Here is a 12,610-nt window from a genome sequence, read left to right on the forward strand (position 1 = left end):
TCAGATTACTTGATTACTTGAAGCGTGGATTGTTTCTTTCAAATCTAGTACTTAATTTACTTTAGCAGATTTGTATTTCCCTGGGGCAAATATGATAGTGTTTAGTCCTATACTTATTCGATTGACTGCATGTGAAAAACACCTTAATTTTTAAAACAGCAGTTTGTATTCCTGCATGTCTAAACATGGGAGTTTGGATTATTGTAAAGATGATGTACTCCCGGTATAGATCTGCCCACCTGTATGACCCTGGAAATGTTCAGCATGAACTAAGCAATGTTTGATGGTAGTACAAGCATAAAGAGGTTCTAGAGGAGACATGAAGGCTGAGGCTGTTGATCTCAACACTATCACAGACTGCGTATCATTAGACTTATTCCCCTTTGTGAAGATTAAGACCTGAAGTATGCTGACTTGGCCTGTATTTTTTGCCTTTATGCAAGGGAATCTTTTATGGTTTCCATGTTCTGGAACTTAAGTCCTTAAAGTTGATCTTCTCTTCCTAATCGTGGCATCTGCCTTCCATTCCTCTTCAGTCATATTCCTTTAGGCTTACGTGGTCTCTCCAACATCCTGTTTCCTTTCTTTCTGTGAATCATTTGTGGATTTCTTGGGCTCTGAATCTAGCACTTGATATTACTTTTTGGAGAGTTTCTATTTCTTTGAAGGTTTGTCCCCTGTAGAGGACATGTCAGGCTGCCCTACATTCTGAGGTGATCCCAAGCCATCAAGGCTTGATAATCCCCATGTACATTCCACTTTTTTTGAGGAATTTTCTGACATGACAGCCTCATAAAATCTGTTAGAGTATATAACTGGTACATTTTTTTCCTCAAGATACTTCAAAGAGCCAAGCTACAGTGTAAGTTTGTCATCTTGTACTTCTTTTCTACATCATTCCATTCTTTGTATTAAATTGTTTACTCATGTTTTCAAGCTGTTTTTTTTCCAATAGATGAGTTTGTCTGCTGCCTTATTTGCATTCTGACTTGGGATTTCAGGCATTATTGAAGGCTATGTTGCAGAAAAAGCTGCGTTGGAGGAGGCTTTGAATCTGAAAGAAGAATCTGAGCGTCGCCTTGTTGTAGAGCTGGAGAATATGCGCGAACGCTTCCAGGAGCTAACCCAGGAGCAGGCAATTCTTGGTGAGGAGTGGTTCTAACGGTATTAGTGAATTGTCCTGATCTCACTATCCTTCTCTGTTCTGCTTTTTGACTCTGCACTGAACATTTCAAATAGTGCAATCAGAATACTCAGTATTGAATCAGAATGTTGTACATGTGTCAGTATTAAAAGTTGTGTTTATCTCTGAGCTGTCATATGACATATCAATAATATATTGCTGTTATGATAGAAGAAAACCTGTGTGAGATCACTAATCAATTGTCCTGGCTTACAGAATCTACAATTGTTTGCCACAGTAAGCAGAGGAAAAAGTGGGAGAAGGTCTGTTATCCTCAGTGGAAAGACAGAGGAACATAAACTGATTCAGGGTCTGTAATTGAAACTAAAAGCATGTCATTTTTGCTCTAGAATAGTGATTATAGTTTCCCAAAGGAAACACAAAGTTGTTCTCTGATACTGTCAAACACAAGTACTTTTCTGGCTGTCATGGAAATGTATGACAGACTGCAAACACTGTAAATTGTGCCAGTGCTTTGAATCCCACTGGACTGAACCCTGCGTTGATTACCCTGACTGGAACTAAAAGGGGGGTTAAGGCATTAAGTATTCCATCTCAGTCTGGGAAAAATAGTGAAGAGAGTATCAATTGTTTTATGAAATGCATGACTAGTCAAGAATGTTCATAGAATCACTTAGGTTGATGTTGCAACAAATTTCAATGATTAAAATGTAAAAGTATTTCTTTGGTAGTTCTAGTCCAATTATAGGCATGGGTTGACTGATATGGTAAGGAATTTTGTGTCCTAATTAAGATGAAGTGGTTTTTTGCTGAATAAAAGGAACTGTCTGTGTTATGCATGAATTTCTAGTGGTTTAGAATGGATCAAAGTATCCTGTTCTTGCCTTGTACATGTGTCTGTTTTTGATTTCTAGGAACACAAATATAGCACAGAAAGAAGGATCAGGTTTGTAATATGTGTCTTTTTTCCTGGTCTATGTTGCTGTAACACTGAGTGAATGAATTAATAGTTTTGATATTATTTTTACAAAGAGGAATAGTACTTCATAAATAGGCCCAAGAAATTACTGTGATTTTGAGTATCTTGGAAAAAAAAAAAAAGACGTGACTAATCAGAAAAGAACTATAAAACTAAGAGTATTCAATTTACTGATCAGTGCTTTAGGGAAAAAAAGTGTTTTGCTGCTGTTGGGTTTAAAGTGCATTGTGCCATTATCATCATGTTTGACAGCTTTCTTTTTGCTGTTGAGGTGATAGTGCCTTTTAAGCTTGCTATGAACTTCTCATGATATGTAGTGGGCAGTAGAAGTAGTTAAAGGGGGGGAGAGGAGAAAAAAATCAATTGAAGTAATAAAATAGAGCTAAAAGATACTGTGAGAACTGAATGAAGTCTAGGGGAGATGAGAAATGTAATTGAATGGATAGGTAGATCAGAAAAAAGAAGGGGGAGGAGAGCAGAATGATGAAGGATGGTTATGGGAGAAAAGAAACAGAAAACAAGCGAGAAGGACCCATAGAGTTTTACACCGACTTTGGAAGTCTAATGCTGAAGTAAAATTTGCAGACGCAAAATGGAATGATGTGCCTTTTTTTCCTAAACAGAAGTGTGCCTACCTTATTCCTGAGTAGCAAACTTCTAGGTCTGATAAATTCATAGCTGCCACGATTTGGTTTTCTGGTCTACACAAAATATCATTTTCTTAACATGTTCTTTAATTCTTATTATTTATACACACACATCTGGTAAGTTCTCTGGTGTATTTGCCCCCCTCCTCTTCCCGAAGGTTATGAGCTGGATATACCAAGTGTCTTGGGTGGATAAGGAAGAATTATCTAGATACATTCCAGTTAGAGCAAAAAAACTGCATTGGGCTGTCTTGCCAGTTACTATATTTCTATTCCTTCAGATCTCCCTCAAACTTCTTATTTAACATATTTTTTTTAACCACCTCACTGAAATTTGCTGCTGTCCACTTGAGGAGGGAGAACATCTAGCCTGTTTGGTTAGTGTGTCTGGGGATTTCTGTTTTCCTAGTAGCTGCGTTCCAGGCAGCTTATTAGAACTGGAACAGTTGTTTGTAATAAGTTGTGAGCTCTAAAATTCACCCTCTTTCCCCCACCCAAGCCTTCTATGGTACTCTTCCTCTAGTTTGAAACTTTTTAGTATGTAGAAAATATAATTAAAAATAGTGTTTGGAGTTGATTTGATATGGCTTATTCCTTGAAAAGCTGACACCTCCCCTCTTTTGTTTTTTTTGATGCATAGCACTAATGTGAGTAGAATGGCCTTGCTAGTAAAATGCACTTAGAGTGGAGCTTGGCATTTGCTAATGATGATCGTGCCAGGACACTGCCGAAGTGGAATTGCGTGATTTGAATTAACATTAATAAAATAGCAGGTTTGTCCCAATGATAAACAAATGTCTGATCTGATGATCTAGTCATGTTGCTTGAAACTACATTTATACACTTGGGGAACGTGTGCTTAAAAAAAGAAATTGTTGTTTGAACAGACTATGCTTATTGACACTGCCAAATTTTGGTAAGTGCTTTCTACTAATCATTTTCAATTTCAAGTAAAATCTGTTAGCCTAGCTACTTTTTCCACTAACTTGCATTTCTGTCTGAGGAGGTGTCAATAACTATTTCAGTTTTATCTAATCGTCATTTTGTTTCTCAGAAAGCAATAGCCCTGTTTTTCAAGTTAAAAAGAAGCCATCAACTCATTAATTACCATGTTACTTAGAATATGGAAGAAAAAATTCCTGTGCTCATTTTCAAAAGAGAATCAGTTCTTCCCTTAGGGGGCCAGTCCATATATGTGTCCTTGCTGTGGGTATACATATATCTGTATGCAGTATGCTTGTGTTTTGCCATCTGTTACGCACTAGGTGTATGTAAGTGGATACAGCAGAGTGCTAATTTATTCCGGTCTCTCGCATGGCAAAACACTGCTCTTCATAGAAGATATTCTCTGTTGTGCAGCTATGGCTTGCATATGTTGCTTGCTCAGTTGCTTAATAGAACTGAGGCTGTCCTTGGCATTTACTGGACCATCTGTTTCAGCCTTGGATAACTTGCTCTGTTGCATCTCTTGATGACAGGATGCTCTTGTAGCTCACTGCCCAAGTAGGTTGTGAGAGAAATTGGTTTGGCAGAGTCTCTTTGCTTGCTTGCATGCATTCTGCAGAGCTTGAGTTACATCTGCAACTCAATGAACATTTGATCTGGAAACACCAGAGCTTAATTCATGTGATTATCAATGGCACAGTCCTAATGCACTCAAATGTTAAGGAGCATGGCATAATGATTGCATAGTTGCTGTTATTTTGTAGGCATCTGAGATGCCACTGCTAATAATCATAAGTTTGCAAAATCAGTGCCTGGAGTGAAATTTTGTTGTAATATATTTGTAGACTATCAGTCAAAGACAAAAATAATTTAGCAGGAGTGGAGCTTTTTAAGATATTGTAGTGTACATGTATATCTGCTTCTCCAGTGGTTCCTTAAAGTCCTTTGTTAATTTTGTGATTTGTATGTTTCAGCCAGGAGCAAACTTAAAATGTCAGCACAAGCCTTGTGACAGTGTAACTGTGTGTAAGTGAGGGAAGAGCACCTAGCACATTGTCTCACGTGACTGCAAAACAAAATGTTTTTTTTTCTTCCAACTGGTGCATCTTTTGCTCTCACATTGTCAATGTACATTAATGCTACACATCTTCAAGAAATCAAGTTAATGATGTGCAATTTTGTCACTGAAAGCATTAGCCATTTCAATTGGTTTTGAAAGTTAACGTGGGTAGCTTTTTTTACTGGGGGGTAGCAAATGGTTAAAGAATTTGATACAGTTCCATATCTCCTGAATTTTCTCTCATTCAATTAATTTTTACCTTGCATGTCTTAATATCCTCTTAATGTGAAGGAAGCACAGCTAACTACAGTAAGAGACCAGGGTGACTGAATTATGGAACAGTAAGGTTGCTATGGACCTCAAGATCTCATTTAGATCACATTTTTGTCCCCAGATAGAACCTACTTGTTTCCTTTTTCACCCTCTTAATTTCCAGAGACAGACTTCAGTCTCTGCAGTCTGTTCAAGTGCTTCATTATCCTTATTGCTGTGACAGTTTCACCAATTTTTAATGTAAATATTATTGCTGCATTTTAGGTTTGTGACACACATCCTCTTAAATGTGAACACAGAAATGTTTGTTTCTTTGCTTATTCTGAAGCATATATAAATTTAATTAAAACTATGAGTATTGAAGTAATAGTAAAGATGTTATAATGAAGGTACAGTACTGCCTTATTTTTGAAGTTTGTAACAGTAACTTGGAAAGGAATTAAGCCAAAAATCATGTGGATTGATTTGATCATGCTTGGAAAAGGGAATTCTGCCATCCTGGGAGCCAGTCTAGAATGATCGGTTAAGGTCCTTGCTGGAATCATAGACTTACGTTTCTCCTCTTTGACTGAAAATATTTCAGATGGAAAAAAATGGAACATTTGAAAAGTGAAATAATGAGTTCTTGCATGACTTGCAGTAGGTGACCCTGCTTGGTAGGGGGGTTGGAGCAGATGATCTCCAGAAGTCTCTTCCAACTTCAACCATTCTATAATTCTTTGACTTTGCATTAAATAGTGAATAGCCAGACTCTATTTTTGTGTTTGGGTCATTTTTATCTATAATCGCATCAAAATAGTTTTACTGCTACTTTTGTGCTCATTCACATCAGTCTTGGTTTGGGTCACCTAAACAGTGTATCCAACTGGTTGACAATACAGTTTATAGGTATAAATCAGCTTTGGATAACTTGAGCTTTGCACATTTTCATGGTTATGGTATTTCCACTATCTGTATAGCACAAATGTGACATCTTTTTCCCAGGTGTTTCTTGCCTTTGTAGTCTCAGAACTGAATGGATTTTCTCCAGGCATGATCTTTCTGTGTTTTAATCTCCACTCAAATTCAGGAAAAAGGCTAACTTTGCATTCATACAGCAGCTAGCTTCAGGGTAAGGCCGGGCACTATTGGCCACTGTGTAGATGGGCTGGGTGTTGACTCCACAGCATGGACATCAGCAGCAGTATCCAGTACAGCATGAGGTAGACGAGTAATTGAGAGGTTAACCTGAGATTAGATGTTGGAGGTCTAAGAGGATCCTAGCATAACATTTTGGAGGAATTCAGTATTAGAAGGCTTGGTTTCGAAGAGATTTTAAGCAAGGTGGGACATTGGGATGGAAGTGGTGGCATGGACTTGAGATAAAATAGTGAAGAATGGGGCAGTTGGAAGGATGTATTTGTGAGACTGAGTGGCTGAATTTGGTGTGTGGGGCTTAAACATGGGGTTGGAGCACATCTGGAATGAAATGAATTTGTAGGAGTGAGGATCTTGTGTGCTTTGCAAAGAACCTCTGGGGCAGGAGGGGTGTGGAACTGGGTTTGAAAGGGCAGAGACTGAGGGAGGGAGTTTGAATGACTCCTAGTTAGGAGTCATTTTCTTTTGTAAATATGGTAGTCTTAACAAAGAGATTTTTAAATTTTTAAGGACACGGTGGGCAGCCAAGTATCTGACTTTCTTTTGTGTGTCTTTTTAAAACTTCCGGGGATGGTCAATTTGATTTTGTTGCTTTCAAAGTATCTGAACGTAATACTTTAAATTCAGAATGGCTTAGGGTTTTTTGTTGTTTTTTTTGTACTCTAATAACCTTTTTATTTTTGTGTTCTTCAGGTCTACTCAAGGAAGTAGAATTTTTAGCAAAGGAGAAATTAGAACTTCAGTGTCAGGCAGAGAAGGACCATTCCAACTTACGCTCTCAAATGAAAGTTTTGGAGGTGGAACTGGAAGAACAGCTGCATAGTAATCAAGACCTGGCTAAGCAGTTACTGGAGGTTGCTGAATTAAAACAGCAAATCCAAGTCCTTGAAAAACAGCTTAAAAAACAGCGGCAATTCATGGACGTAAGCAAACTTGATATCATGCTTTCATGGTTTTGGATGTGATAAATATTCTTAGTTTGTGATCGTGACTTGGAAGATGGTTCCTAAAATATGATGCTTCTTCTTTTCTTTAAATCTTGATCTTGATATTCTAGTCTTGCAAGACTAGACTTAAAGAAAGACGGGAAAAAATAAATCTTTTTCTGTAATATTATGAGACAATTTTTCCTTTTTTTTAAATTAATTGCTGATGTTACTTTGTATGTACATTGGAGTCAATTTTTTGTCTTCCACTAAAATTTTAGCTAAACTTTAAGTACTTCAAAAAGCTTTTAGTTACTTGTAAGTGAGCATAGCTTCTTCACAGCATTAAAAAAACAAAACCAACTAAATTTAAAAAAATAAAGATTTTTCTTTTTCTCAATATTTTAATGAAATTAAGAGTTTCTAAAAAGGTTTTCATTTTCTCTGTCTGGGTCGGTAGGAACAAGCTATAGAAAGGGAACATGAACGTGATGATTTTCAGCAAGAAATTCAGAAGCTAGAAGAACAGTTAAAACTTTCAGCAAAATTGCAGACTTCAGGAGAGCTGAGAAAGTATGGGGTGAGTAAAATCACGTTTAGTGGTTAATGGAGGCTTACTACAATTAAATGCCAAAAACTGTATCTGCTTTCTGGGACTGGCTCTTGAGAGACTTCTTTCCTGTTGTCCAACAGAGCAGGTTCAACTGCCCCCACACCCTTTACATGCGCTCCATGTCTTGGCTACATTTAGGGGTGATGGATTACTTGTATTACTTAAAGAGGTAGAAATAAATGCTTTATTTGAACCTGTGCATTACAGTAAACGTTCACAGCCTATGCATCCAGTTTACGTAACTATGGAGGAGAAGAATACAGACACTCTGCTCTACAAAGCACGTCTGAGGAAAAGCTTCTGGGTTCCAAACTGGTTTAATTTTTCCAACTATACCAGTTCTAATAAAAGATATTTTGTCTTTATACCATGTCCTATTTAAGCTTATAAATCAGTCCTTTTGTTCAGATGCTTGTTTGTTTGATACTTGGTTTCAAAGATTAACTTTTGTTTTTCTTGTGTTTTTTTCTTTTTTTTTTTTGCATAAATGAACATTATACAGAACTATGAATTGATTCTACAGGTAGGGAAAACAACATGAACATGTCTTTAATCTTTCTTTCCTTTTCCTTTCAATCTCTTCTACTAGATATTATTAGATATGCTTTTTTTTCCCCTGTTCTTCCTTTGTCAAGTCTGCTTCAGCTTGACTCAGAGATAAGGATGCAGGTTTTAGGGTGGCAGAATTCTTGCAGGGGCTGGGAAACTGCTTTCAACTTAATTTCCTGTCCATAAGTACTTGATTGTTGTGAATGGAGTACTGCATCCAGTTCTGGGACCCTCAGAACAAGAAACATGTGGACCTTTTAGAGTGGGTACAGAGGAGGACCCCAAAGATGATTAGAGGTCTGGAGCACCTCATCTATGAAGAAAAGCTGAGAGAGCTGGGGATATTTAGCCTGTACAAGAAAGTGTTCTGGGGAGACCTCATTGCAGACTTTCAGTATTGAAAGGGGGCTTATGAGAAAGATGAAGAGAGACTTTTTACAAGGGCGTGTAGTGATAGGACAAGGAGTAATGTTTTTAAGTGAGAAGAGGGTAGATTTAGGTTGGTTATAAAGAAGAAATTCTTCACTATGAGGGTGGTGAGGCACAGGCACAGGTTGCCCAGAGAAGATGTGGATGTCCCATCCCTGGAAGTGGTCAAGGCTGAGGTTGGATGGGACCTTAAGCAACCCAGCCTAATGGAAGTTGCCTCTGCTCATTGCAGGGGGGTTGGAGTTAGATGATCTTTAACGTCCCTTCCAACCCAAATCATTCCAGAATTCTTCTGGCCTGTTGTTCAGATATATTATATTCAGTTACTTACATTAAAAGTGCCTTTTGGCATGCAAGGGGAAGCTGAGAAATATAATATAGATAATGGAATTATGATGATATACTGTACCACAGCCTTCAGCTTTTGTTTGTGGCACTGCTCTTAATGAAACTTCAATGTGTATACTAGCTAATTTTCTCTCCATCAATTCATTAATGTGCAGTCTATGAAATTAGAGATGAGGAAAAGGCTGAGGTGCTCAATGCCTTCTTTGCCTCAGTCTTTAGTGGCAAGACCAGTTGTTCTCTGGATACCCAGTACCTTGAGCTGGTGGAAGGAGATGGGGAGCAGAATGTGGCCCTCATAATCCACAAGGAAATGGTTGGCGACCTGCTACAGCACTTAGATGTACGCAAGTTGATGGGACTGGATGGGATCCACCCAAGGGTACTGAGAGAACTGGTGAAAGAGCTGACCAAGCCTCTTCACATCATTTATCAGCAGTCCTGGCTATCAGGAGAGGTCCCAGTTGACTGGCAGCTAGCAAACATGATGCCCATCTACAAGAAGGGCCGGAGGGTAGTCCCGGGAAACTATAGGCCTGTTAGTTTGACTCAGTGCCAGGGAAGCCCATGGAGCAGATTATCCTGAGTGTCATCACGTGGCACTTGAAGGGCAAGCAGGCGATCAGGCCCAGTCAGCAGGGGTTTATGAAAGGCAGGTCCTGCTTGACGAACCTGATCTCCTATGACAAAGTGATGCGCTTAGTGGATGAGGGGAAGGCTGTGGATGTGATCTACCTTGACTTCAGTAAGGCTTTTGACACCGTTTCCCACAACATTCTCCTCAAGAAACTGGCTGCTCGTGGCTTGGACTGGTGTACGCTTCGTTGGGTTAAAAACTGGCTGGATGGCCGTGCCCAAAGAGTCGTGGTGAATGGAGTCAAATCCAGTTGGAGGCCGGTTACTAGTGGAGTCCCCCAGGGCTCAATACTAGGGCCAGTTCTCTTTAATATCTTTATCGATGACCTGGATGAGGGGATCGAGTGCACCCTCAGTAAGTTTGCAGATGACACCAAGTTAGGTGTGTGTGTCGATCTGCTCGAGGGTAGGAAGGCTCTGCAGGAGGATCTGGATAGGCTGGACCGATGGGCTGAGGCCAACTGTATGAAGTTCAACAAGGCCAAGTGCCAGGTCCTGCACCTGGGGCACAACAACCCCAAGCAGGGCGTATAGGCTGAGAGATGAGTGGTTGGAAAGCTGCCTGGCAGAGAAGGACCTGGGAGTATTGGTTGATAGTCGGCTGAATATGAGCCAGCAGTGTGCTCAGGTGGCCAAGAAGGCCAACAGCATCCTGGCTTGTATAAGAAGCAGCGTGGCCAGCAGGGGAAGTGATTGTGCCCCTGTACTCGGCTCTGGTGAGGCCGCACCTCGAGTACTGTGTTCAGTTTTGGGCCCCTCGCTACAAGAAGGACATGGAGGTGCTCGAGAGAGTCCAGAGAAGGGCGACGAGGCTGGTGTGGGGTCTGGAGAACAAGTCTTACGAGGAGCGGCTGAGGGAGCTGGGATTGTTCAGCCTGGAAAAGCGGAGGCTCAGGCGTGACCTTATCGCTCTCTATAGGTACCTTAAAGGAGGCTGTAGCGAGGTGGGGGTTGGTCTATTCTCCCACGTGCCTGGTGACAGGACGAGGGGGAATGGGCTAAAGTTGCGCCAGGGGAGTTTTAGGTTGGATATTAAGAAAAACTTCTTTACTGAAAGGGTTGTTAGGCATTGGAATGGACTGCCCAGGGAAGTGGTTGAGTCGCCATCCCTGGAGGTCTTTAAAAGATGTTTAGATGTAGTCCTTAGTGATATGGTTTAGTGGAGGACTTGTTAGTGTTAGGACAGAGGTTGGACTAGATGATCTTGGAGGTCTCTTCCAACCTAGATGATTCTGTAATTCTGTGTTCATGTAAATCAGTGCTATAGAAGCAAATGCTGTATGAACAACTGAATCTTTGGCAGAGTGAATTTTCCATGCTGGAAGACACCAGATTGTCACTTGCCTTCTGTAACCTCTGATAGGAGTTCATTAGATTTTGTTAGAAGTAGAGAGATTACATATCATTCTGTACCCATCTTGGCTTCTCATTTACTTGAATACCGTGCATTATGACTTTCTGAGTCTGTATCAGACATATAGCCTACATGTTCTTTGTATTGTGGCAAAGATCAGAAAAAGAATGGCAGAGACTTTGCTTTGAAGGCCATGTGACTTGTTGAAGATACGTCCTTACCCAGAAGGTAGGCCTCTGTGGCAGTCTTTCCTTAAATCTTGAACATACAGAATCATAAAGGATGTGTGTAAAGTTATTCAAAGTATGTCAGACTGTTCAGGCCATTACCTTGCTTTTCATTCAAGATTGTTAGATGGATGATAGCTGTTTATGAACCACTAGTGTTTATGTGGCTTAGTAAAGGGAAAGTTCTGAAAAACATAGGACTAGATGATGTAACTATTTGCAACCTCTCTCAAAAGGATTAAAACTTAAATGGAGAAAGAGACACAATGGAGGTAGCTAAGCACATGACATTTGTGGGTAGGATGAGGTATGTCTGCAGTCTGCCAAAACACATCAGAACGGTTCTTATACAGTTGCTTAATGATTCTGTATTGTCAATAACTGCTTACCTTGCACTGAAACAATTCAGTTCATTTTAATGTTTAATTTCTGCATGTAGTAGTTAGAGGTTCATAGTTTTTCCCTTTGCTCTTCGAGGTATATGAGTGGGATTGTTTTGTGAAAAAGTGCTGACTGGTGCTTGGAGCTACCATCTGAGAGTTTTCTGTGGGGGTGAAGGTTGTGAAAGTGTTTCCTTATCTGCAGAATTGCAGCACGAGCTTTCTGGCAATGTGGTATTAGACATTGATTAAGTTGCATAGTTTTCTTTCAATTCTTGGTATTTTCTTTCAAACTGCAGTTTCCAGAAGTAGTAAAAAAGGATTCTGAGGTTGTAGAAATACATCCAGTGCTATTAGTAATAATCCATTTAATCTTGAGTTTTTTTATCTTAAATCAAATAAAGTTCCTTCTGATGAGCACTGGGACTAGAGTGTGTACTTCCTTGCAGGATTTTGCTAGAATACTAAAAATATAAAGTGTGTGTAATCAGTTGTGTACTTAAGAGCCACTGCATTTGGAAAACAAGACTTCAGGAAGTTACTTTTTCATCCTTTCTCCACATCTGATTTTATTCTTTTCTGGGATCTTAGTATTAGTTTAGTTCATAGTAGAATTCTTCGTGCTTAGCCATGAAATGACTCTTGCCTCCAACTGGAAGCTTAGTATGTTGCCTGAATATCTGTGTAATGTGTTTTCCGTACAGGTAGACTCTCTGCAAGCAGAAATAAAAGAGAAAATGGATGATTACAATAAGCTGTTATTAGAAAAGGAGGAAAAGCATCAAGAAATCATAGCTCGTGATAAAGAGATAGAAAAACTGGTGGCACAAGTTCAAGAACTGGAGCAGAGCAGTACTGAAGTCTCGAAGACCGTTAACTACTTGGAACAACAACTACAGAAAATGAAGAAAGTAGAAACCGAATTAAAACAGGTAACTTTAAAATACTTAGTTAATTGGAAAGACA

General features: G+C 39.5%; 1 protein-coding gene across 3 annotated transcripts in view; it reads left to right on the forward strand.

Moving 5' to 3' along the window:
• Positions 1 to 12,610, forward strand: part of PCNT (pericentrin) — a 102,880-nt gene that overhangs the window by 52,331 nt on the left and 37,939 nt on the right. For 2 of the 3 annotated variants that reach the window (XM_035570633.2, XM_050711578.1), the window contains 5 exons: positions 1,002 to 1,145; positions 6,879 to 7,108; positions 7,572 to 7,691; positions 8,227 to 8,247; positions 12,349 to 12,576. In XM_035570633.2, the coding sequence (XP_035426526.1) occupies positions 1,002 to 1,145; positions 6,879 to 7,108; positions 7,572 to 7,691; positions 8,227 to 8,247; positions 12,349 to 12,576 (743 nt within the window). The remainder of the gene's footprint in view (positions 1 to 1,001; positions 1,146 to 6,878; positions 7,109 to 7,571; positions 7,692 to 8,226; positions 8,248 to 12,348; positions 12,577 to 12,610) is intronic. The other variant, XM_035570641.2, reaches the window with a different exon arrangement.

Source organism: Cygnus atratus, chromosome 6, assembly GCF_013377495.2.
Source record: "Cygnus atratus isolate AKBS03 ecotype Queensland, Australia chromosome 6, CAtr_DNAZoo_HiC_assembly, whole genome shotgun sequence".
NCBI lineage: Eukaryota > Metazoa > Chordata > Aves > Anseriformes > Anatidae > Cygnus > Cygnus atratus.